Source organism: Pieris rapae, chromosome 1 (assembly GCF_905147795.1).
Source record: "Pieris rapae chromosome 1, ilPieRapa1.1, whole genome shotgun sequence".
Lineage (NCBI taxonomy): Eukaryota > Metazoa > Arthropoda > Insecta > Lepidoptera > Pieridae > Pieris > Pieris rapae.
Window position 1 is genome coordinate 8070828 of NC_059509.1, and position 22525 is coordinate 8093352.

General features: G+C 30.5%; 3 protein-coding genes across 3 annotated transcripts; all 3 read left to right on the forward strand.

Moving 5' to 3' along the window:
- Positions 1-2583: 2583 nt before the first annotated feature.
- LOC123689280 (odorant receptor 13a-like) lies at positions 2584-3416 on the forward strand. The gene is made up of 3 exons (XM_045628675.1): positions 2584-2735; positions 3018-3180; positions 3280-3416. Exons 1-3 carry the CDS (start codon positions 2627-2629, stop codon positions 3401-3403), a joined length of 396 nt encoding a protein of 131 aa, XP_045484631.1. The 5' UTR covers positions 2584-2626; the 3' UTR covers positions 3404-3416.
- Positions 3417-5730: 2314 nt separating this feature from the next.
- On the forward strand, positions 5731-12936 carry LOC123689278 (protein rolling stone-like). The gene is made up of 6 exons (XM_045628668.1): positions 5731-5840; positions 6000-6053; positions 8513-8883; positions 9910-10020; positions 10296-10491; positions 12291-12936. The coding sequence occupies exons 3-6, from the start codon at positions 8571-8573 to the stop codon at positions 12484-12486; spliced, it is 816 nt and encodes a 271-aa protein (XP_045484624.1). The 5' UTR covers positions 5731-5840; positions 6000-6053; positions 8513-8570; the 3' UTR covers positions 12487-12936.
- Positions 12937-18814: 5878 nt separating this feature from the next.
- Positions 18815-22146, forward strand: LOC111003901 (protein rolling stone). The gene is made up of 4 exons (XM_045627905.1): positions 18815-19199; positions 19497-19607; positions 20063-20252; positions 21610-22146. Exons 1-4 carry the CDS (start codon positions 18884-18886, stop codon positions 21836-21838), a joined length of 846 nt encoding a protein of 281 aa, XP_045483861.1. The 5' UTR covers positions 18815-18883; the 3' UTR covers positions 21839-22146.
- The last annotated feature ends 379 nt before the right edge of the window (positions 22147-22525 follow it).

Sequence of the window (22525 nt, forward strand, 5' to 3'; positions counted from 1 at the left end):
GTGAGGCGTAACCACTGGTGCTTTCGGGACAGCCAATCATAAGACTTGTCGAAGATGCTTCCATTAGGTTGGATGCACTATACACCAGCCATCTTACACAGATTATAACAATTTCTATTTTTATTTTAATTAATTAAAAATTTATTGATGCTCAAAAGCGAATTTCTGTACATTAAAATGATTAAGATATTGTGTGTGTTTCTTTTACATTAAAATTTTCAGTATTCCAAATTGGAAATGATAATTTAAACGTTAAAATTACTCACAAATATGAAACACCACATCTATTAAGTGATCCCAATGTATGAAAAAGAAAGTCTACCGAAGTTTTACCACCATCACCACGTGATAAATTGTATCTTTAGCAAATAACTGTTCTCATGTAAGTTTTTTTTTATAGAACAGGGGGCAAACGGGCAGAAGGCTCACCTGATGTTAAGTGATACCGCCGCCCATGGATACTCTCAATGCCAGAGGGCTCGTGAGTGCGTTGCCGGTCCTTTAAGAATGGGTACGCTCTTTCCGGGAATTTGTTTTGGAAATACTTGAGTGGGCAGCTGGTTCCACAAAGTCGTAATGCGCCGCAAAAACTGCCTTAAAACCGCTCAGTTGTGGAACGATAAACGTCGAGGAAACAGATGGGTTTTTGAACCTGCCCCGACGAACGAAGAACGATCCGAACTTCTTCAATCACTCTCCTTGGTAAATGTGGAAGAAGATTCAGAGAGTTTTGATCTATAAAAAAACTGATTTTGAAAAAGATGATTGATTGAAAATGTAATTAACTGTTAGGTATAAATATCGGCGCAAATCGTTTAGAGTAGTGCATCATGGGGAAATATTACACATATACTAGTTTAAATGCTAATATTTCATGATCAAAACGGTATTTATTTATATTAAGAACGAGTAATTATCTTTGCATAACACACCTATAATAAAACTCACACCTATGTAAAATCATGTGCATACCAATTAAGTCTAGCCCTTTAATTTGAAAAGCCTTTAATCAATACTGTAATTAAAATGCTGTGTAATAAAAATAAAATGCAGGTGTGATTTTATTTTGCTCAGAATTTTTTACAAGGCATAATATATTTGATTCCGTACTAATAATATGTTTAGATCAACTATAAAGACAAATTAATAAAACTGAAATACGACAAAGTTTTATTTCAAAATATATAGAATTTATCGCACCGTTTCTTATGTTTTAATCGTATAATATACTAGGGTGTTCCTTCAACCTAAAGGAAGGATGCTCGACTAATTGAAGCACTATAAAAAGGCTGGTACTACTAGCCTCTAACAACTACAGCTTGCTAAGAGAAATGCATAGGTACATTATATATTGATGACGATGTTTAAAGTTATCAGATAACTTTTCAAAATAACTGGATCCCAAATGTTACTCCAATAAAGAATATAAATTCATTTTAATAAAAATTTAATTGCTTCTTCTAGTATAAAACGTAACACATGTTTCAATCATACTTTGTGTAAATATTCGCTATGGAACGACTGCCAGAGGACGTGATAAATCCATTACGTTTAAGTATTGAAATCTTAGGCCGATTCAATATAAAAATATGGAATAACGATTCCATGTGGAAGAAAATACGTATCGTTTACATGATGTTTTTAATTATCGCTTTCTTTATAAGTGTTGGTTTGTATACCATTCAAATATTTACGGCGGAGGTTCCGATTTCGGAGGTGGCCTTTCAAATTTCGACCTTTTTATTTTTAATTCAAGGTTAGTATGACACCGCCATAACTATCACCAGCGCCAGCAACAGCAATCAATTTTGTGAAAGAAAATTATGGCATTAAATTATTATAATAATATAATTTCGTTAATACATAAATTACAGAGAGACAACTAAATGTAATTTATTTTTGGAAGGTTTGTTTTAGCCGCTGAGTTCAAAAGTATTTTTGTAAATAGAAGTATGTATATCATCAAACACTCCTTCCAACCCGATTATGCAATATTTGTACTATATCAAATAAAAGTACTGACTTTTTACTATTATACCTACATAGTATTTCGTCTTTCGCTTAAACGCGTTTAGTAAATATTTCGAATTTATACCCGTAATTTCAACAACGAATTGTTATTTAACGTAAAATCTAGTCAAAAAGTGCAATTAAAGAAACTTTATACTTAATTTTACCTACTTGTGTTTTAAAACATTTTACCATACTGTTATAGCCACATGTAAAGCAATACTAATTCTACGGAACAGAACAAATATTGCTGAACTTATAGAAAAAATAGGCGACACTTGGAGAATCGACAATTTAAATGAACGGCAAATACGAAATAAGGAATTTCAATTCCAAAGATTAAATTTCTGTCAGAAAGGTATTATTGACATATATTCACTTTCATGATAATAGCTGTTTACATTATATGACTGATCTTCACTATGTTCTCAAACTTTCTTGACCGCTTTTGAATTTTATGTATTTTTTTTTTTGTTTTTTTTACTATACTAAGAGCCGAAATTAAATTTTTATTTAATGAAAAATGTATTTTGTCGTAGCTTATTACACGGGCTGCATGATAACAGTATGGACCAATGTGTTTGCACCACTCATAATCCATCTAGGTAAACTTGCAATGGGACAAAACATTAATCTTATCCTGCCGTATGGCTGCGTAATCCCTTTTGATCCATTGAAAGATTGGTTTCGGTACATGCTGGCGTATGTATTTGAAATGTATGCAAGTAAGTTTTAATGAATAAACACAAAGTTAACTATTAAATCACCTTTATTATTCTATGACAAAAACAATTTTGTCTTACTATATGTAAACCTCATTATGAAAGAGGATCAATATAAAGTTTATAGTTTGGCTTTATAAGAATTCTGACACAGATTTTATGTACATTTGATAATCCAGGGTGATGTATTGAGAAGACATAGCAATAACAATTCTGTTTAAAACAAATATTTTATAAAGTTGGACACGTCAAGTTTATGTATAATTTTGTAATATGGTTTTTCAGTACTCCGCTTTATATACATATATATAGGAACAGACATCCTCATGGTTACTCTATGTGCTCTTCTTAGTGTCGAGTTTGCCATACTGAAAGATGATCTTACGTACGTAAAACTAGATAACTCTTCGATAAAAAACTTCGTTCGGAAGCATCAGCAGCTTCTAGAGTAAGTGATTTTCACAATGTTACGCAGTTTTACACTTAAGGAGTGTTTTGTCTAATTTTGATGATTCAAGAATTTAATACAATCTTAATGTTATTTCAGGTACATTGGTCTACTTGACGAAATTTTCAATAAAATATTATTTTTAGACTTAATTTTTGTTACTGTTGTTATGTGCCTATGCGGATTTGCTGTTACTGTAAGTATATTAGTGTATTTTACATGACTTAGTAATAATGGAAGAGGTTAGGTAGACTAGGTAATATCAAAAAAAAATGTTTGCTTGCATGTCGCAAACGGGTTTTCGAGTATCTTATTTTAAGTCTAGTATAGTATTAAAGATTTTAAACATTATTAATACCTAACACCGCGATCTAGCTAAAGTAAAATATTACGTGGTGTGTTGAATATTTTTTTTAATGATCTTGTTAATTTTTTAAATTAATTATAGATGGCGAACAACGTTGTGGATTGTTTTAAAAATGTATTATGTGTACTCTCTTTATTAGTTCCTGTATACATATTTTGCTACTTTAGCGAGCAGCTTAAGCAAGAGGTAATTATATAAATACTACAAATTAATATAAAATTTTAGATCATAGGCATTTTGAAGTGAAACTTCTTTAGGCGCATGAGGGTAAAATTTTTAAGCAACATCACGAGGATGTGCAGCGTTGAACTGTAATTTTCATACAAAGGTCTATCCACATACACCGATCCGACCTACCATGGATAACTTACACATTTATCAATATTTAGATTAAGATCTCTATCTCAGCTATCTAAATATGGCTGGAGATTGGTTATTGGGTTTGGGCGTTAACCAGTAAACTGTAGTTTACTCCTGTTTCAGTGCGCTGATATTGCACAAGCGGCATATAACAACAAATGGTATAACCTCAGCGTAAGCTATAAAAGGATTATTTGTTTTATCATCGCAAGGTACCGTTATATTTTCAGGCACGTTAGTTGAGAAGAGTCGATAGACGCGCAATATCAATTTCAGCTATTCTGCTAGCGAACGATGGGGTTGGGTTTACAATTCAGTACCTTGAATTTGATTATACTGAGTATGTACGAATCTAAGCCTCCAAAAAACTAATTTTTATCTAGTTCGGTTTGGTTAGGTTAGTATATTAATATTTTATTTTAAAAAACTGTCCAAAAAACGAATTATTATCTAGTTTGGTTAGGTATTGAATTGTAAACCTTAACCAAACGATGTACGCTGATATTACAGTTGCTTGTTGATTTGGAAGAAAAAGTATCGTTTATAAATTGTAAAAAATTACTGAATCACCTTGGTTACAAGCTACTTATACGAGTACCTACCTAACCGAACCTATCTTACGAACCATGATACTGTTGTTTTCGGTAGAAAATGTTAATATTTTTTTTATATTGACTCACGAAACTCGACCTTGCAAAAATTTTAAATATCGCATTGAAGTATGCAAAAACTTGACAGTTGACTAAATCTTGTCTCAGAAATAAACTTAAACCTAGCGTGTTAATTACTTTATTACAGGGCCCAAAAACCTTGTTCTCTAACATCTTTGGGATATGTGCCTATAACACTAAATACATTCTCCAAGGTAAATGGGCTTTTACACATTACAATTTTTATTAAAAGTACGCACGATGTATTTATTGTTCTTTATTTCAGGTTGTGAGTACATCATGGTCTTATTTTTCAGTAATAAGAAGAGTGTATGGTGATAAATAGCATTTTAATAGAAACAAGATTAAAATAATTTTATCAGTTAATAAAAAATATATTTTTCTTTCACACAAACTATCACAACTATTTACCTCAGTGAGAACAAAAACCTTAAAGTTTATACAATGCTGCAATTGAGATCAAACATTAATTTTCCAAACATAATTTAATATAATCTCTTGCTTAAGACATATTAAAGTAACTAATGTTAAACAAATCTTATATGTCCCCGAGGTTTCTAAAAGTCACGGTGTTCGAGCCAAACAATAAAGCAGTTACATAAAATAATGCTCTAGTAGCAATAAATTCGCATATCAAAATCGTTCAGAGGTAAAATATATAATTTTATCTATCACAGACTATCGGGCATATGTTATTGTAAAAGTTATTTTTAATTAACCTTACGATTTCTTATAAAACATTTTTAAAAGAATTGCGCAACATTATCAACGCGAAATGATTAATTATTTTCTTAATTTATTAAACCAATACATTCACTCCAGACAAATATCTCGCACAACCTTACCAAAATATTTATTTTGATAAAAGATAATGATAAAAATTTAAATACTTTGGTAAAGTTTTTGATTACTACTAGTAGAAGTATGTGTAAAAGATTTTAATTTTTAATGAATTTTTAAGTTAGAATCAGAATATGTATTATAAAAACAATAATAATAACATAACTTCTTTTCAATGTATAACAATGAGGTTTAGCACATAGTTTAAGCAATTCTCGTGGGAGTAAATTGTAACTGCAGATATGAATGACATGTGACAGCGTGTGAAGACGGTTTTTTTTTCTTGAGGACCTTGAGCACCAGATCTTTTGGACATCGCCAGCAAGATATGTACTGCATAAGTTCAGTCGGTCGCGCGCTGAAATCAGCGCATGACGCGTGCGTATTAACCACAGATAAAATACGAAAGTAATTAATCAGTGGTATGTTAACGCGTATTGTTAAATCCAATAAATGAAATGTTTTTTTGTAAACGCTTCCGTTGTATTTAATTTTATTATAAAAATAATTAGTAACTGTAGAAATTAATTATTTCTAATATTTTAAATTACTTAATTTTTTTTTCGTTTATATACGCACAGTTTAGTACGCACGATACTAAATAGGATTTCCTATTAAAGTGCAGTTTGGACTAAGTAAGTATATAAATATTATTTAATTATAAGACTAGAGGTACTTCATTCTACATAATAATGTATTCAAACACCCAAAATGGCAATTAGAATATATAATAACATAATTGTTAATTATATTTTTTTTATATTTAATAATCCATATTTTGTTAGTAACAATTCGAAGGTAGTATACATATACAATATGCTATCCATATTAGTTATACTATCTTCGTTATTATTTATATTTATTGAATACCATATCAGCTACTTGTAAATGTTGAAGTTGTGATTTGTTTTCGTATTACAATACAAATATAGCCACCCTAAGTAAAAGTATTTAAATTGTCTGAATAACATCGGACCCTAGTGTGTGATTACTTTACGTAACATTAAAACTTATCTAATAAATTAAAATTGTAAGTTATTTATGGTTTATAAAAACTATTATTCTTCGATATATAGTTCAAAAATGACATATTATCTCATTTATACTCTATATTACTCAAGGCAGTATTATTTCATTGCTGAAAAAATATTGATATTGGTCTAGATTTGATTTTCTAATTGACACAAAAATAGAAATCGTTCCTGTTTATAATATTACTAAAACAAAGTGATTATGCTTCATCACTTAAATGTATTATAATTTTTAGTTTACTACACGACGTATAGGAAAAAAATGTTATCTTCTTAGAAATATTTTTCCTATTCCTAACCTAGAAAATTTACAATATGATTTTTCCGAATGGGATTTCTCGGATAATTAACTTGAATATAATTATTTATGAGACGTAATGGAATTACAATTTTTCTGTAATATGTCGTTTATAAATAACATTTGCTGTACTTTCGATCTTTGAAAACCTGCCAAAATTTAACTATATTTGTGTGTCAATCAATTGGACTGTATTTATTTATAAATATAATTTATACATTAAAAAAAAACCGTTTGTTGCTTTATATTTTTGTTTATTGAATTGGTATGAATGTTTTATTTCACATGATAATAAATTTTGTCATTGTTAATTAATTTGTTTTATCAGAAAAAGTACCTCATTAAATATAATAAATAGGTACATAATATCTTATACCTAATTCTTTATTGAAATCGTTATCCTTTACTTATAATTACAAAAAATAGTTAACTAGTATCCGATGTGATTCCTTGCCCCTTATTCATAAAGTATAGAATATAAAAGAAACAAATATATAACAAATGTGTTTTATCATAAGACAATCACGCATAGGTACTATATAAAAATATCGTGTATTGAAAAGGATGTGACGTTTTACCCGTTTTCTATAGCCGTGATCAATTCCTGTAGTCAATGTAATATCGTGTCAAAGGAAACTGAGTAATCTTAGGAATAATATAGTAACGTATCGCATTTTCATGCACAACGCGATGTACGAACACGCTTCCTCTTTTGCCACAGAATTAAACAGTATTCAATTCATTTTTCTACTCACTTATGTATATATTTCCTCACATCCCAATAGGGCTTGGTCTCTCCTTGCAAAACTTTCCGTACTGAAGAGTACAAGACGTCTTAAACGCTAAACAACGGTTGTTTTACCCAAACTGAACCTTACGCTTCCAGGCATGTTAAAACCCAGTTAAATTTAACTGTTCTTGATTTGTATCTTGCATTTTAAAATAAACAGTGTAAATTAGTGCGAAGTGCAACTAACAGTAGTAAAACAGGTAATTCTTGATTGAACAATGTTGAATTTTTAAATAATATCGACTATATTAGCAAGTTACATCAGATCTATTGTTTGACACGCTTTGACAAAATAATTAGTCTAATTATAGAGAAGTAGATACACGCAATGCGTGATTATATTAATATTAATGTACGCGTTCTCTTACAATGTTCTTATCGATTTAATGAAACCAATATTATTGTTTTATTCGGTTTATAATTATTGTACATTAAATAAATAAACATTTTTTCAAAAACAACTGTTCTGTTGTTTAGTACATTCAATTGAGGTTCGTATTTTTGTAAACGAAATAATATAAAGTATTTATTTATGTAGCGAATTTAACGATATTGATTTGTTTATAATACATTTCCATATTTAAAGATTGTATCTATAGAATTTAAAAAAGTTTTGATAAGATTTTAAAAAAAAGCAAGATTTCTGTAAATGTCTTAATTTTGCAATACATTTTTTTTCTTTTAAAATGTACTTGTGTTAATGTCTTATCTAAATCCGATAACCCTGACTTTTAAAAACCAATGCATACTAATAGGTATGCACTGACCTCTACTATACTTTAAAATTAGAGTTTTATATTTCAAGTACCTATTGCAACATCAAATCAACTTGATCGATAGTGTGTAGACCTTGATGGCGTCAAAACACCTTCTATTTTCCTTTAGCTAACGTTGATAGACATGATCTTTTAATAAAATCTCTCACATGTTTCCTAACATCTGAATGACAATGAAAACTTCGTTATTTATTCGCAGATTTAACGCAGAAGGGTTATTCAATAAAGCATAACCGATTTGAGTTGAGCAATTGAAAATGACTAAATTAGAAAATTGTAAGGACAGTGCGCCGGACCAGTTCTATGGATGCTGCTTGGCCAAACTTAGGGAAGGAAACGAGTCGCCGGAACTCTTTGCAGGGTCATGGAGCGGAAAGATGTCCCCGCTCGTATGGCGTGTACCGATATTTGTATGGGCAGTCAGTATTATTACGTGGTCCGTTGTTTGCTTCTGGGGACCTCGGGAAATGTTCCTACTGTATATGACACATTGGGGCCTTCTTATGATATTTTTGGAATCACTCTTCGGTATATTAGTATGCATTAAGAAACATCGTGGAGAATTTAAAGGTAAGGCAAAAACAGATTGATACAGACAGAGATAAAAACAACACCGGTTGCTAGGTTATATTAATAGATGAGAGCTAGATCCAATTAGTATTCTTAGTAAAATGGGCACAATGTATCATTAACCCTACAACATGCAACAAAAAGGTAGAGCACTTCTACCGTACCTAATGAATTAGGCTAAATAGATATGAAATGTTACTTAAATAAAATTACCTACGAGTCAGCTGCAATATTTACTTAGACATAGCCATAGACATATTATTTATTACAAACAAATTATGATACTTCTACTATGTGTTTAGCAAAATAAAATAAATCACGATAGAAGAATGTCTATAAAAATAGGCAATTACTAAAAATCATAAACTTATCTGAGTTCAGTTTTACCACCTGAATGATAAAAATACCAATATTTAAGTCAAGATAACATTTTCGAAACAAATCTTTATAAAATTAAAGAAAAATTGTATTTTCCACTGGTACTATCCACTTATATCGTAAGAATAGCATTAAAAAATCTGCTGTAAACGAATATAAGAGAGCAAATACGTAAACAATTATACAAAGAGGTTTTATGCCCTTGAAATACTTCAATGACTTTTAATGGTGTTACAACTTCAGATGACGCAACTTACGAGAACCGCAGGTTTTTCGCCTTTGACCCTGAATTCACGAATGCATTACGAATGTTTTTATAACTGTTAAATGTTATTTAGTTTCGTAACGACTTAATGAATGCAAACAAAACATAATCATTTTCGTGACACGAAGTATTTTTTATCAATTACAGCGGGTTTATTGCTGTATAAATACAGTTTTTGCTGTAAGGAAGATAGGTAATTTTCTGAAACTGTATTTGTAACAATCTAAAAATATATTGAAGAATTATTTTGAAAAACCCCGAAGAATTCGATTAATCCCTATGAACCGACTCCGTTACTTAGCCAAAACAGATATTTTTAGGTGTGGGAACAAAAATTGTTTTTCCGGCAAGCATAAAATTATTTCTTGATTATATTCTTTTAGATCGGTCGCAAGGTCTACCTTGGTATGTGAGGGCATACTGGGTTTTGTACAACATCACTGTACCGCTGGCCTTTCTTATATCACTTTTCTATTGGGCTGTTCTAAGAGGAGGTAAGTGAAACCTTTATATCGTTTTATAATGCGTCTCAATTCTGTATCTCACACAAACGTTCTTAAAACACGCAACTAGCTAACACGGCATTGAAGTATGGAATCAATAGTAAGTTTCTGCAAATCCCAAATCGGTTTAATGATTGCAATTACAATCGATAAATAGGAAAACCTAATATGTTTCAATTGCGAATAATTAAATAGCACCCCTTTTGCGTGCTATAAAAATATTCATGTTAAATACGCCTTTGACTTCAACGTTTTTATCTTTGCAGCGGGTGCCAACATAAACTACGCACCTGATCCGATCTTAGACATAATGTTACATGGAGTAAATTCTGTTTTGATGCTGATTGAACTGGTGATGTCCCGTCACCCGAGTCGTCTTCTCCACGTGATGCAGCCTCTATACTTTTCTGGTGTCTATCTACTCTTTACGCTAGCTCACTTTTTTGCCGAAGGACACGATCCGTAAGTGTATCTATTTTTAAAATCTTTGAAACACCCATATGACTAATGACAAATGCAATTTATATGTTTAAACTCATCATAATATGTACTAGGTACGTACTAGGTTGTACCGCGTAAACCAAAGACGTCTTTAGTTTTACGAAACGTAGTTTGATTATTCCAAAGTTCCAAACGTTATATCTCCGTGTGCATGCTCTTCTTGGTCACTGTCCAATTCATAGTTCAAAGTTCAAACAGATTATTAAAATCCTCTGTTTAAAGCAACTATATGTTTTCGTCTACAATTAATATTGCTTAATAAAAATTGAGTTTTTGTACGGTAAACATTTTTTTAATTCAAGTTAATATCTTATTTTCTTTTAATGTCTGACTTCAATAATTTACCTTAACCAAACAATAATTGGGAAAATAATATTACTACAACTCCTAATTGAAATTAAATTTGAAACAAAAACTATTTACTGCCATTTGTATAAATATCTTATTATTTTAGACAAAAAATACAGACGTCATATGTTACCAACAAAAACTATCGCAAAATTTTATATGCATACATATTTGTCTTCGCGTTAAGGTAAACGTAAACAAAACCTTCTAACACTAAACCTTGTCACGAACTCACATCTAAGTTTGCACAAAACTCAAACAATATTTGTTTGTATATAAATTTTGCACTATCAAGTCATTGTAAACTAACATTTGTAGACTTAGAATACTTCGACATTAGAGGTGTTATTAATAAAGATACTATATAAAGATTTATTTTTATAACGATTGATTGACGAAGTGATTTATTAGATTATATAAAGATTCAGAAGAACTATTTAAATAAAATGAAACTTCGCTTAAACCTCGAAGACGGCTGCACCGCATTTTTTTTTTCTCTTAAATGCAAATTAGTCGTTTTAAATATTAAAGTAAAAATTTTATTATATGTGATCATTTCTATGTTCCTTGAAATATAATAATGATCAAAAGAGTAATACTTGAAGTAAGTAAGGAAGGAAATTGCAAAATTGAACGCACAACAATTTATCGCAAAAAACCTTGAATGTACTACTTATACTATTAGGCCTCCCAAAATCAATTGTATTGCTATTTCATAATAATGACACTATGGTGACATTACCTCATATCCTTCAAACTATGGGAAATGTTGATTTAAAAATTAACTTTACCAAAACGCATCTTTTTGTAGATTTTAAACGCATTCAATTATCATACTTAATCTTTTCAGATCAGACCTTGCGTATATCCTCGCATGTCAAGGACAAAATATTAATTATCCTCTGGCCATTAATCTTGCACGACTTTCGAATACTAATCGCTGCAATTGTAATTGTTATAAAAAAAATATTTATATTTTTCTTGGATTTCTGCCAATGTTACTTAATTTTTTTTCGCAAGACAAACAAGACATTATTTATGTGATTTTTAATGGGTTTATCAAAATCAAATGTAATATTTGTTTAATATAAAAACAAATAAAAGTTTAATTTATATTGTAATCTTACGCAAATCCACAGAATTCGGTTAATGTTTCCAATAAATAATCATATATTCAGGGTTCATGCCTCCGAAGAACGATTACTCACAAGAAATTTGTATGGCAATAACATACTTACGCTAGGTAACACGGCCAATTTCATAGTGTTAGAATTAAATTTCACTATAGTTTATTCAACTGACACAACAAAAATCGTTATAAAAATAGTACTTGAATACGAATTCAAAACCATAAGTCTTCAAATTTTTAACTTCCGCATAATCACTATTAACATACTTATTTATCTTTTCAGATGGGGCAATGCTTTCATATACCCAGTGATTGACTGGTCGAAGCCGGTACAAACGCTCATAGTGTTGACTTTGACAGCACTATTCTTCGCATTAATGCATATATTAACCGTAGGAATTTCAACGGTTCGTGACTACACTTTACAGAGACTATCCCGGAACAAAAGTGGAGTATACAATGATGGATTTGAACCTTGAAAAACTAGATCTCAGTGAAGTACTGATAAGATAATGAAATATTTATACTGTTGATATGTGGGTGACGGACAATTACTACATTAGCTGTAAGGAAATGATTTGTGATTGCTGTGGAAAAATAATGTTGCCTGGTGCCAAAGATTTTTACAATTTTTATAACATTCTCAAATCAGACTTCAGTTGGAAATGAGTTCAAACTCTTCGATTATCAATAAGTAAATAATGGAAATAATTATTATTTACTTGTAAATAAGTAATATTTATTTTGTGATAACGTTGATATTGTAGATTATTAGATCATTGTGAATAAAAAAGCCTATTGCCTATTATTCGATAACTAATGATATATAAAAATAAAAAGGGAGTTTATGATTGGTAACATGTGTTGTGCTGAATAATTTGTACAAGTATTTTTAAATGTGGATTTTATGAAATAAAAGCATATATTCATTAGAAGTTTTACTTATATAACCAATAATAATAGGGTTCGAAATTCAAATGTAATGTTTCCGTTATTAAATATATATCAATTGTTTAATAATCAAAGTATAGCAAAACTTCGACGACCTTATAATACGTATGGGTTACGATGTTATATATAAAATTATGATTAACAAGGTCAAAAAATAACTATTTAAGTCCACGTTATTTATATTATATTATTATGTTGATGGTATATAAAAGGCATTTTTTTACCTAATTAGTGTCATAAACATAAAGATAATATTAAAATGCCCTTGAATGAATTAGGTCGCAAGCTAATTTATTAACTTGCTATCAACACTAATAATAATTTCAGTTGGTATATCTATCGTATGCAAAACCCTTATTAGCAGCTATGGTACAGGGATTTCACAACTCATAATTGAATTCATCTCATTATCAGATATTATTATTTTTTTAAATACCGTTTAAAAATAAAAAAACGGCTTAATTCTAAAAAAATATTAGATTTCCTAATGTTATCTGGATATATATAGGAAATCTAATAATCAATAGATTTAAAAACTCATAAAATATACTTAACACCACTATCAGAAATCTAATCAGTTCAAACAAGTGAATCTCGTCGCGTATTTGGCCGCGGGCTGCGAAGTGATATTGTAGTCGCGAAAATGGGTGCGATAAAGAAGTATTGTAAGAAGGAGTTCCAAATTCAAAAATTCAAGTTCGAACATGATGATGGGGAGGATTTTTTCGTCGGTTGCTTTCAACAGAATCGCTCGTGTGTACCCCTTTTAATAATACGGGGTTTATTATTTTTATGTTCCGTGGCTATAGTGATATCATCCATAGTGCTAGTGGCAGAAACAGGAAAGGGTGCGTTTTGGCCGATATATTTGACTCACTGGGGAATTATCCTAATGATGGTCTCTACTGGTCTTGGATTTGGGATTTCACTGCTCCGTTATATGAAGGGACCTATTGGTAAGTTATAGTGACCTGTTTGAAGCTTCGCATTCTAAATTAAGGTTATGCTTTCAAACTATCCATTTTTATATTTAACATACAATATTTACCGGAACTATAACTAATTAATTATTCAAATAGCGTGAGTCAATTGAAAACAATATTGCATAAAAATGTTTTATCTGTACGTAATAATGATATTTTACAATATGGTTTTTAAAAGTTTCTACTTGAAAGTAATAGGCATGAGAAAGTGTTTGAAGTAGCCTGCAAACGTATATTTGTTTTATGCTTTATTTTTTTGTATATAGTTAGTTATGGAAGCTATTAACCGGAAATAAAAGTTTACCTCAAAAGCCACGTATCCATTATACGCATTATAATTAAAAATAATACTAGGTATTCACATACATAATTTTGTATTATGTATGTGAATACCTAGTATTATTTTTGCTGGTGAATGCTTCACAATTGTTTAAGCTTTTGATTCTGGCTAATGTCTATAATCTATTTTATCGTTATTAAAGCGAGATTATTAACTTATTATAGGATGTATGTTATATGATATCTTCACTATCATTCTAGGAATATGACACTATATAATATACCCGCTTTATCTGTGGTGACGAATACTTTACCTTTTATATAAGTACATAGTAGAAACATCACGGCAGCACGCGGTAACAGATAATAAAAACGATTAAATATCGAATATTTAAGTGGATAAAGATTATTATCAGTGTGCTATCCGAATTCAATTCAAGAAAGAAAATTGGTTTCGATTAGAAGAACTCTGATCACTTGTACTCTCACACTAAATAATCTTATAATATATCTGTTGAAACTAAAAAAAAAACTATTAACTCTTATAATATAGTGATTAATAGATAGAATATTATGATTACATCGCTACCCAAAATCCCTGTTAAAGTGTTTTTTTCCCATAAAAAATGTAATTGCTGTTCGTTTCAGATACGTCATTTAGACTGCCTTGGTATATAATTGTGTACTGGTTGATATACAATGTCGCTGTACCTTTAGCCGTGTTTATTACGGTCTTCTATTGGGCATTTTTATCCGGATTAGCAGACTCTGAAGAAGCCGGTAATATTCCATATTTAGTTTTCATTCTAGGATTCATCTTATCCATTACATTATGGACACGAAGTAGCAGTGTTAGACTGTAGACCAGTGATTCTCAACCTATGTTTCTATATTATTAGCTTGTAATTAATCCCGTAATAAACTTTTAATTAAATTATTATTATTGAAGCAAATATTAGTTTATTCTGTATATTTAAAACTTTTGCCATAAACTATTTATGGAGTGTGTTGTAGTAAGTAAATAGTTGTTATCTTTTTCTTTGTGTGCCGCCAAATTTTAAATCGTTTAATATGTGCCGTAACAAAAAAAAGGTTGAGAATCACAGCTGTAGACAGTACAGACCGAGCACGTGACTTAGGACGTGGGCTCGAACATATATGCCACTGGATGTTCCTAGGTAGACATATGTATACTTACAGAAATCAATAACGTTTAATTCAGAAGGCTGAAATCTGAGGCCAAGATTGTAGCATATGTCTATTTCTATTTTTATCGATCAGTTACCCATTGAATCAAGAAACTGTTTTATTACAAATTATTTATAAAAACAATTTGTGTCGGACAGTTTATATTTACTGTGTTAGTTAAAACAGCATATTATATATATAATACATTAGTTTCGTTTTTTAAATTATTCTGTATAAGTCTCAACATTCAAAAACATAAGTGCAAAACAGTATCAATATTTAAGTTTACAAACTTATAATTTTTAATACGCATTTGTCTAACAGCCTATATGAAGACAGCTAGAAAATTAAATCTCGCTTTTTTTCAGCTGGATTAGAATTTGCACCAAACAAAGTACTGGATATCTTCATCCACGCCATAAATAGTGTGGTGATGTTATTACTACTGCTAACATCTCGTCATCCCATGTACTTACTACACTTCTATAATGTGTTTTGCGTTGCTCTGATCTACATGTTCTTCAGTATTATTTACTGGGCAGCAGGCGGCACTGACCAGTAAGTTTTATTAAATTTCATGACTACATATAATAATTTTAGCTTTTGGTACCATGTATTTTAACGGTAACTACTACCTACTCATACTTATCCGTATTTAATAATTCCAATGTTTTTTTAGAAATTATCTGACGATTACACATAGTTCAAAATAGAAGATTATAATTGCATGGAGCCGTAAATATATTATATTTAATTAGTTGGCCAAAGTACAGAATCTTATCATAAATTTGAATTAATTTTTATTATATGCATATAACGTCCATTTATCTTGAATTTCACGTTATTCACGAAGAAAATTCATTTATAAAAGAAATTATTTTACATATTCAATTATTAAATAAACTAATTAAATATTATCTAGTAGTAACGCCCGCTGTAAACTACCGATGCGATGCTGCTACCAGGCGCACAAAAATGTCAGAAAAATGCTAAGAGCGGAATAGCATTAATATAACATTATTGCATATTTTATTAATAGTTTTATTTATAGGTAATAGTAGAAGATCCAGCCCTAAATCGTCCTTCACCGGGGTGAGTAATGAACGAAACATATTTTAAATGAAATTTAAAATATTAAAAAATAAATAAACAATGGGTTCGGTGAAAAAATCCTGGACGGGCTATATTAAATTATTAATTAAAAAATGATTTTTTATTAAAAATTGTACTGATGAGAGTAATAAAAAAATCTTATACCAGCTGAAAGTATGAGACTTGTAAAATGTGCAATTGTTAGGTTCTTTATTTTTTTCCTGGACGGACTACAAGGTTCACAGGTATACACAGGTATATTGATAGTAGGTTTTTATACTTTTAATGATTAATCAATAAATTTTATATCAACGTGAGCGCTGTTTTATTGCAAACACGTATACGATATAAGGTTCACTGCAAAAATGTTGGACCTAAGTGCGGTTTGCGAATTTTAAAAATTAGAATTATAGTCCGGCAATTATTCATTAAAAAAATTTTTTAATTAATAATTTAATATAGCCTGTCCAGGAATTATTCAGCGAACCCATCGTTTATTTATTTTTTTATATTTAAAATTTCATTTAAAATATGTTTCGTTCATTACTCACCCCGGTGAAGGACGATTTAGGGCTGGATCTTAGACTATAAGTAGTTCAATATTAAAAATCAAACGGTCATATCACATGTATTAACATTTAAGTAATATTTCACTTACATTAGGCATAAAGTGAACACAAAAAAAAGTTTTTTTTTTTAAATTATAATATGAATACACTGCATGGCAATATTTTTTTACTCTTATTCGTAAAAACTTGTAAACTTATTTAACAGCGATAATAATTTTTACATCACATTTCGGATTAAAAAATGTGTACCATCTAAAAAATAAAGTATTTTTACAGATTCGGACACAGATTCATCTACCCCATGTTAGACTGGGAACAGCCGGCTGTGGCGTCAATAGCTGTAGTATTTTGTGCTGTTCTTATCATATTAGTTCATGTAATCATTACCTTGCTATCTGTAGCAAGGGATGCCCTTGGAAAACGGTATCGAAATGATAATTCTATGGATTTTTCGAGTAATATGTACAGTTGAGGAATTAAGAACACTGTATTGAAAGCTATTACCTAATATAAGTGAATTTTTGTTTATATAACTTCAGGGTATTAAAGTGTATAAACTGTATGTCTGAATAGGTTAAATGTTTGAGATTTATACGCTTATAAATAAGGTAATGGAGCATTAAATTAATCCCATGAGTTTTAAGTGTCTATGCCTAATCTTCTGCTGCAGTGCGGTAAATCATGACTTCCGTATATCAAAAACGTATTGGATTTGACATACGGGCTAGTACCAACTAAATAACTCAAGACATTATGATACCATAACGTTTTATGAATAGTTATTGACTCGTATGTAAATTAATTTTTTGAATTGAGAGCTTTAGTTCATACTTCCTACATAAAATATCACTACTAAATATTTTACCTTTACAATTAGTAATATATTTTGAAGGCACGTACTTTTAACTTGAAATATGAACATGGTAATCAAGTACTATTTTATTCTAGTATTAATTGTTGTATTTTCTTTTGATACGTGTAATTATTATCACATTCTCCTTCCTATAAAATATAGAATAGGTTGAATATAATTCTATTTAACTATACATATATAATTTGTATAATGTACTTAATTACGTAAATATATTTTATATTTTTTTTCGTTTGTTTTATACATTACCTATAAAATATAAAAGACAATTAAGATTTGGTAAAATAACCAATGTACATAATACCTACCCATAACCAAATATATAAATACCCATAGCCAATGTAAACTTCTCGACCTACGGCACTGGGGCTTTCGGGCCAGTCAGTTTTTAAACTGGTTCATGATCCTTCCGTTAACTTGGGGGAAGAAATATGTTAAATAAATACCAAAGATTAAAAAGACGTCCATAGTCCTCGTCATCGTCCGTAGATAAAATACATCCAAAATGTTACTAGTAATTTCTATGAATTATTCAATCAATATTAACTATCTCCTTCACCGTTCGGGCAAATGTTAAATGCGCACATAGAAAGTGCACAGCCGGGGATCGAACCTACGACCTCAGGGATGAGAGTCGCACGCTGAAGCCACTAGGCCAACACTATCTGATCAAATCCTTATAATTGACTATAAATTCTATATATAAAAAAATCTCCTAGAGCTGCCATGGATACTAAACCCATACATTAAATATCTTATCTAGGTGGATTAAATTATCAATTAACATGATACAATCCGATATACTAAGAATCGCTGAATAGTTACATTAAACATTTGGCAAGATTACCGTGAATGTGCTATCAGGAGATACGGTATCGGTTTTTAACGATAACTATTTTAGGTTACACAAATAAAAAACCATTAGTTGTAATGTGTCACTGCCATGAGTGCCATTAAGGAGTTCTTTAAGGAGGAGTGCCAACTCCATATGGTTGGTTTAGAATACCAAAAACCATCTCATTTTTTTCTAAGCGCTTGGCAAAATACGCGTTCACCAGTGCCACTTTTAATATGGAGAATTCTGCTTTTCTTGACTTCTGTAGGCATTGTCCTCACTTCCTTTATAACATATGTTTTAAGTCCAATTTCTGTTGGATTCTGGTTCATATATCTGACTCACTGGGGACTAGTTATGATGGTGCTCGCAACTGGATTTGGAGTAGGAATCTCAGCTCGTTGTTATTTATATGGGCCAATTGGTGAGTGCCTTCTTGTTAATAGTTTTGTCAATATACCTGTTAATATACTCGGTAAAACTACAACGTATATATGCATCATAATGTTTCTATGAAATTATTGTGATGTATTTCATAGTTTATATTTTTGCTATTAAAATTATTTTATTGTAAGTTACAATTATAGAATGATTTATCAAAAGAAAATTGTACTTTCTCTAATACGTATTACTTACTACAAAGCAAAAAATACATCTTATTATGTAACGGCATTTTATATAATTATGAATAGTAACAGTTTTGCTAACCCTTTTTTCTCAGGAACTCAGTTCTCGCTGCCGTGGTACGTAAAAACCTACTGGATTTTATATAACATCTCAGTACCGCTGGCTTTTCTCATCACTGTATTTTACTGGACCTTACTATATGAAGGTACTTTACTTTGCATTCTAGAATAATTATTAATTATTTGTTTACCTGAAAACAAAATAAATATGAAAAACACATTCTAAAACAACCTAATCAAGGCCTTCCCATCACGGTTGATCGCCGTTGGAAGATCGGATCGCCGCTCTCTAACAAAAAAAAATATATATTATATATCTAGCATCGAGCAATACCAGGACTTAAACTCCTTAATCACCTGGAGAAGAGTCACAAAGGATAGAGAATCGTGGAAATAGTTAGAGGAGGCCCTTGCCAAGAGTGACACCGAACTCCGAGATATACTATGTAAAAATACATAAAAGATCATAGATCACAGAGTTTCGGAATATAAAGACTATATTATTATTATAAAGCTTGTTTCATGTTCACAGACGCTTGATGTTAGGTAACAGAATACATTTATTCCCTATGGTTGTAACCACTATCGGTACAATTTTCAGAGGGTGTTGAAGAGGAAGTGAGTCGAGGTCTCGACATAGCCATACATGGAATTAACTCCCTGGTAATGTTTCTTTTTCTGCTCGGCGCGTCACACAAAATTCGAATTGTACACGTAGTGCATCCCATAATTTTCTCCTGCATCTACGTCGTCTTTAATCTCATATACTACATCGCTAATGGAACTAATCCGTAAGTACTTCTGTATATAAGTTTTTACGAAATATTATTTACTAGCTTTAACTTCAATTAAATTTCTCTATTTGTTTATATACGTATCCTGACTAATCAAGACAAAAGTTCGAGTAGAGAAATGTTACATTTTAACGAGAATATTTTTGCAATTCTGTCTCAACTCTAAAGCAAAATTTAGGATAGACGGTGTGGGGATTTTTAAGTTATTACATTTGTCGAAGCAAGCACTACTATGAACTACCGTTTTCATTTTATTACAGGTCTTATAAATTAAGGCCCGAACCGTTAATAGCGTATTTACGTATTGCTTAAAATAATAGAAGATATTATTTTCACTCTATATTTAGCACTTACAACAAAACAGTAAATAATATTTATTGTATGAATTGAAATGCTTTGTGCTTTTAAAATGGTAAAGACAGTGTCTGGCTATACTCTTAGGCTTTCTTAGGATTTAGATAATCACGACGCTTAATAGCTTGGCTCGTCCAGTTTGAATCCATGAAAAGTATACCATGTTTCCTTTAATTACCGGAGCGATACGCAGACCATAGCAACCCATAGACTAATCTCATGGGATTGACGTTGTACTGCAACTTAAAAATTAAACCTTTCTTACTGACAACACCAATCTATTTTGGGGGAAATATTGAAATAATTAGCTAAAAAGTATATATATGAAATGACGATTATAAATCTCAAATTGATCTAGTCGACGCCGGTCGGTTTAAATAGAAAAACGTATATAATTTTTTTAATCTCAATTCTATAATCAGGTAATGTTTACCTATTCAGTATTCGCTTTAATGTAGGTCACGTGTATTTAATTGATTCACGTGTTTATCCTTTATGAATATTGATAATATAAAAATATACTGGGAGATTATTTTTTGTGATTTCTGTTGTCTCTGTGATTCTTATTTATAAACGCAGAACAATAACTTTGTATTAAGTTGTCCTCGTAATTAAAATTTTAATTGATTATAATTAATATTATTATATGGTACTATTAATGGTACTATTAATGGTACTATTAATGGTAAAAATACTTATATATCATCGGCTCTCAAAATAAGTAAGCGAATACAAATAAATCGTTCAATCCATATTGAATGCTATTGTCCGAAAAAAACGTTGAAGAATAAATGCTGCAACTTTGATTGTAAAAATTGTTAGTTATTAACTTCACCTTGTAAAACATATAAACCATAATAAATATAAAGGAAAATTAAATTTATACTTTATAATAAATACAATCGTAAAAAAATGTCACGCGGTTACGTAATTCAAAGTCAACACAGGTGTTTAACTCAAATTTACCTACTTATCGTATCCCTCTTTACGTTTGTTTCAGGTTAGGTGACCCATACATTTATCCAGTGGTATATTGGGGCAATCCTGGGACTGCGATAATAGTGATATTTATAACACTCTTACTGCTAGTAAGCTTGCACTTCGTTACTATTGGATTGGCGGCAGCACGAGACGCCATTGCCAACAAGATTTTGCGACCTTCAGTTACGGTCAACACTCAGGAGGACATTGCGTTGAGGACCAGAGGGACGACGGAAGCGACAGTTTGAGCTGTTTTGCTGTTACATCCGACAAAATTAGATTTTAAGATGTTTTTTAGTCGCTTTTTATGTTTGCACTAGAACAAAAACATGCAGGCCGCGATACTTTTTAACATAAAATACGTCATTATGTATATTTAGCCATATTTTGATATTGTTCAGTATTTTAGTTTGCTACTATATGGTATAAGCAGTTCTTCAATAAGTTTAATGATGAATGAACGATATGTGTAATAAATATTCCCATCGATTATGTCCTGAATGTTAACTATATTGGTAGATTTTCAAATTTTGAATAATATATTTATTTTATTCCTAATTTATTTATTTACTCCCAATTGCCATGTATACATAACAAACACACGTTTAATTATAATTTTATCCACGGTTTGTTACATACGTATTGCAATGTTCCGTCATAAATAATTGCGCAAACTCGTCTGTTGAAAGAGAAATTCAAAATATCAGTCAGTAGGACAGGTCGACGTACAATAATTTTCAAATCTAATATAGCACTTTTAAAAAATGATTTTCTGTAACAAAACACTACTCTAAGTTTTTATTCTCCATTTAGACCAGTGCCGAAGCCTTCAAAAATAGTAAAAAATGAAAAAAAATTACAGTAGGATGAAACCCATTAGAAATGCAGGGGAGTATGATCAAAATGAAAGGAAAAATAAATTACGGTCGATCCGA

What these genes read in the sequence shown, in the direction of transcription:
- LOC123689280 (XM_045628675.1), top strand. Translation starts at nt 2,627, where the DNA reads ATGGGACAAAACATTAATCTTATCCTGCCGTATGGCTGCGTAATCCCT. An exon ending in TGTATTTGAAATGTATGCAA is followed by an intron (nt 2,736 to 3,017) that starts GTAAGTTTTAAT and finishes ATGGTTTTTCAG; the next exon opens with TACTCCGCTTTATATACATA. An exon ending in AAGCATCAGCAGCTTCTAGA is followed by an intron (nt 3,181 to 3,279) that starts GTAAGTGATTTT and finishes ATGTTATTTCAG; the next exon opens with GTACATTGGTCTACTTGACG.
- LOC123689278 (XM_045628668.1), top strand. Translation starts at nt 8,571, where the DNA reads ATGACTAAATTAGAAAATTGTAAGGACAGTGCGCCGGACCAGTTCTAT. An exon ending in ACATCGTGGAGAATTTAAAG is followed by an intron (nt 8,884 to 9,909) that starts GTAAGGCAAAAA and finishes ATATTCTTTTAG; the next exon opens with ATCGGTCGCAAGGTCTACCT. An exon ending in TTTGCCGAAGGACACGATCC is followed by an intron (nt 10,492 to 12,290) that starts GTAAGTGTATCT and finishes TTATCTTTTCAG; the next exon opens with ATGGGGCAATGCTTTCATAT.
- LOC111003901 (XM_045627905.1), top strand. Translation starts at nt 18,884, where the DNA reads ATGAGTGCCATTAAGGAGTTCTTTAAGGAGGAGTGCCAACTCCATATG. An exon ending in TTATTTATATGGGCCAATTG is followed by an intron (nt 19,200 to 19,496) that starts GTGAGTGCCTTC and finishes CTTTTTTCTCAG; the next exon opens with GAACTCAGTTCTCGCTGCCG. An exon ending in CTGGACCTTACTATATGAAG is followed by an intron (nt 19,608 to 20,062) that starts GTACTTTACTTT and finishes TACAATTTTCAG; the next exon opens with AGGGTGTTGAAGAGGAAGTG.